General features: G+C 37.0%; 1 protein-coding gene across 1 annotated transcript in view; it reads left to right on the forward strand.

Annotated features, from left to right (window-relative positions):
* Positions 1–935, forward strand: part of LOC106530955 (murinoglobulin-1) — a gene marked incomplete at its 5' end in the record, with an annotated part of 16,691 nt that extends 15,756 nt beyond the window's left edge. Inside the window, 2 exon segments of the mRNA XM_014026693.1 lie at positions 355–588; positions 682–935. Coding sequence (XP_013882147.1) covers positions 355–588; positions 682–935 — 488 coding nt within the window.
* Between the last annotated feature and the right edge of the window lie 1,106 nt (positions 936–2,041).

Here is a 2,041-nt window from a genome sequence, read left to right on the forward strand (position 1 = left end):
GTTTAAAAATGTATTACACGGACGAAGCCATTTTATTTACATGCAAAGCATTCTGGGTAAATGATGACGTGGATAGGTCCTCGGTGTCCTCTTAGCTTGTCCCGGTAATGATGTCCTTACTGAAGAAATAAAATATTCATTAAATAAGTTAGCAATTTTTTCATGATGAGAAACAAGAAGTCCATTTACTGAGATTTGTGAATTGTTATTAATTGTTTTATTGTTACTTTTAAATTGGTAAGTTATTAAAAATAAAAGAATTGCAGTGCTGTTTATTCTTTCTTTCCTTACTTCAAATTTTTTAAAGAAGTGCTCGAAAAGAAAAGTAAAACAAGGGGTCAAAATACTGAAATTGTTATGTTGAATTAATAATCTTAATAATGTCATTTAAAGGTAGTCTTTGTTGTTTTTTTAACCTGTTAAAGAATCCCGTGGTGATGAAGAGTCTGAGCTGCCTGAGGGAATATGTCGATGACCTCAGCAACGTGTACACCACAGCTCTGCTGGCATACGTCTTCACCTTGGCAGGAGATACAGAGACACGTACAAAACTTCTAGAACACCTTGACTCGGTGGCAAAACGAGAAGGCAAGTCATCTTCTCAAAGTCAAACAATCAGAGGAGTCATTCGCTTTACTGTAGTTTACATTGTTTGGACTGTTTCCTGACAAATGTTTCTAGGGGACCTCCTCTACTGGAGTCTGTCGTCAAAAAAATCCTCCTCTCTGAATGTGGAGACAACCTCATATGTGCTGCTGGCCAGACTCAGTTCCTCTGTCTCTACTGCCAGTGACCTGACGTGTGCCTCAAGCATCGTTAGGTGGCTCATTGGACAACAGAACTATCATGGAGGCTTTTTCTCTACTCAGGTACTGTGCAGCCTCAAAAGCTGCATACTGCACCCAAACTTAATGCTCCTTTTTATTTGCATGTGAAAGTTTGAAATGTGATACTGAAAATGTAGCCTGATTTTCTTTAGAATGAGCTCCCAGTTTTTTTTGTCACTTCAGTAGAAAAAAAAACTTAACATTAGTTTCTTAATTTCTGAGCTCAAAGTTTATTGCAGTTTTATTTACAGGTTGCCAGATTAAACAAAGACATATTAGGATATTTATATAACACATGAATGAAAGTTTATTCTTGCGAGATAACAGTAGATGAAAGTATGTACAGGTGCATTTTAATGTGCTACCAGTGAAAAGGTTGGCCCTTTAATTTGAATAAGCAGGTTTGTCAGAACAATACATAGAATTTTATTTATTACAAAGTCTAGGTCAGCATTGTTAGAACAGTAATACTAAAAATATAAATATCCATAAAAAGGGGAAAAACAAAGACAAACTAAGATTTTAGAAGGCTGCTTTTCCTCCCCCAGATTTTAGTTTTATATATATTTATTACTACTTTGTTGATTAAAGCTACCAATCCTAAGCACACAGCTCTAGTTTGAAAGATTAGTTAGTAATGGTTTCATGTCGAGGTAGCTATAGTTTTGTTTTCTAAATTTCTCAAAACCTATTAGTTATCAGCCAGAACATTGAGACTGAATCAACCAGAACCAAAAGCGTTTGGAGCAGCCAAGATGCTCCTGCCGCATGCGTTTGGCTGCTTGTCAACAGCTGTCCATTCACACCGAACGTGTCTAAAGACGTGCAGTGGGAGGAGCGTCTTTGTTCGTTTTCCGGTCGGTTGACGGTTGAAATAAAGATAAAATAAATAAAATAGCTTTGCTTTATTTACTAAAGAGCAAGCGAACGTTGTGCACAGAGCAGATAATTAATTCACCAGATATTAGAGGCACTCTCATGGACTTTTTTTTCAGACCGGGACCAGACTAGAGGCTGTAGAGGGAGGAGGGTCTTGGTTTTTCCTGGTCTGTCTTTAATGACGGATGAAATAAAGATGAAATAAATACAATTGGCCTCATGCAAGAACATGTTCGTATTCTTCTCCTAAATTTCTCTTACTTTTGTTCGTACAAAGGGTTCGTACGAACATGTCACGTCAGATTCAACAAACTCTTCTAACTTCAGGAAAAGTG

This window comes from Austrofundulus limnaeus, unplaced genomic scaffold (assembly GCF_001266775.1).
Source record: "Austrofundulus limnaeus strain Quisiro unplaced genomic scaffold, Austrofundulus_limnaeus-1.0 Scaffold582, whole genome shotgun sequence".
Lineage (NCBI taxonomy): Eukaryota > Metazoa > Chordata > Actinopteri > Cyprinodontiformes > Rivulidae > Austrofundulus > Austrofundulus limnaeus.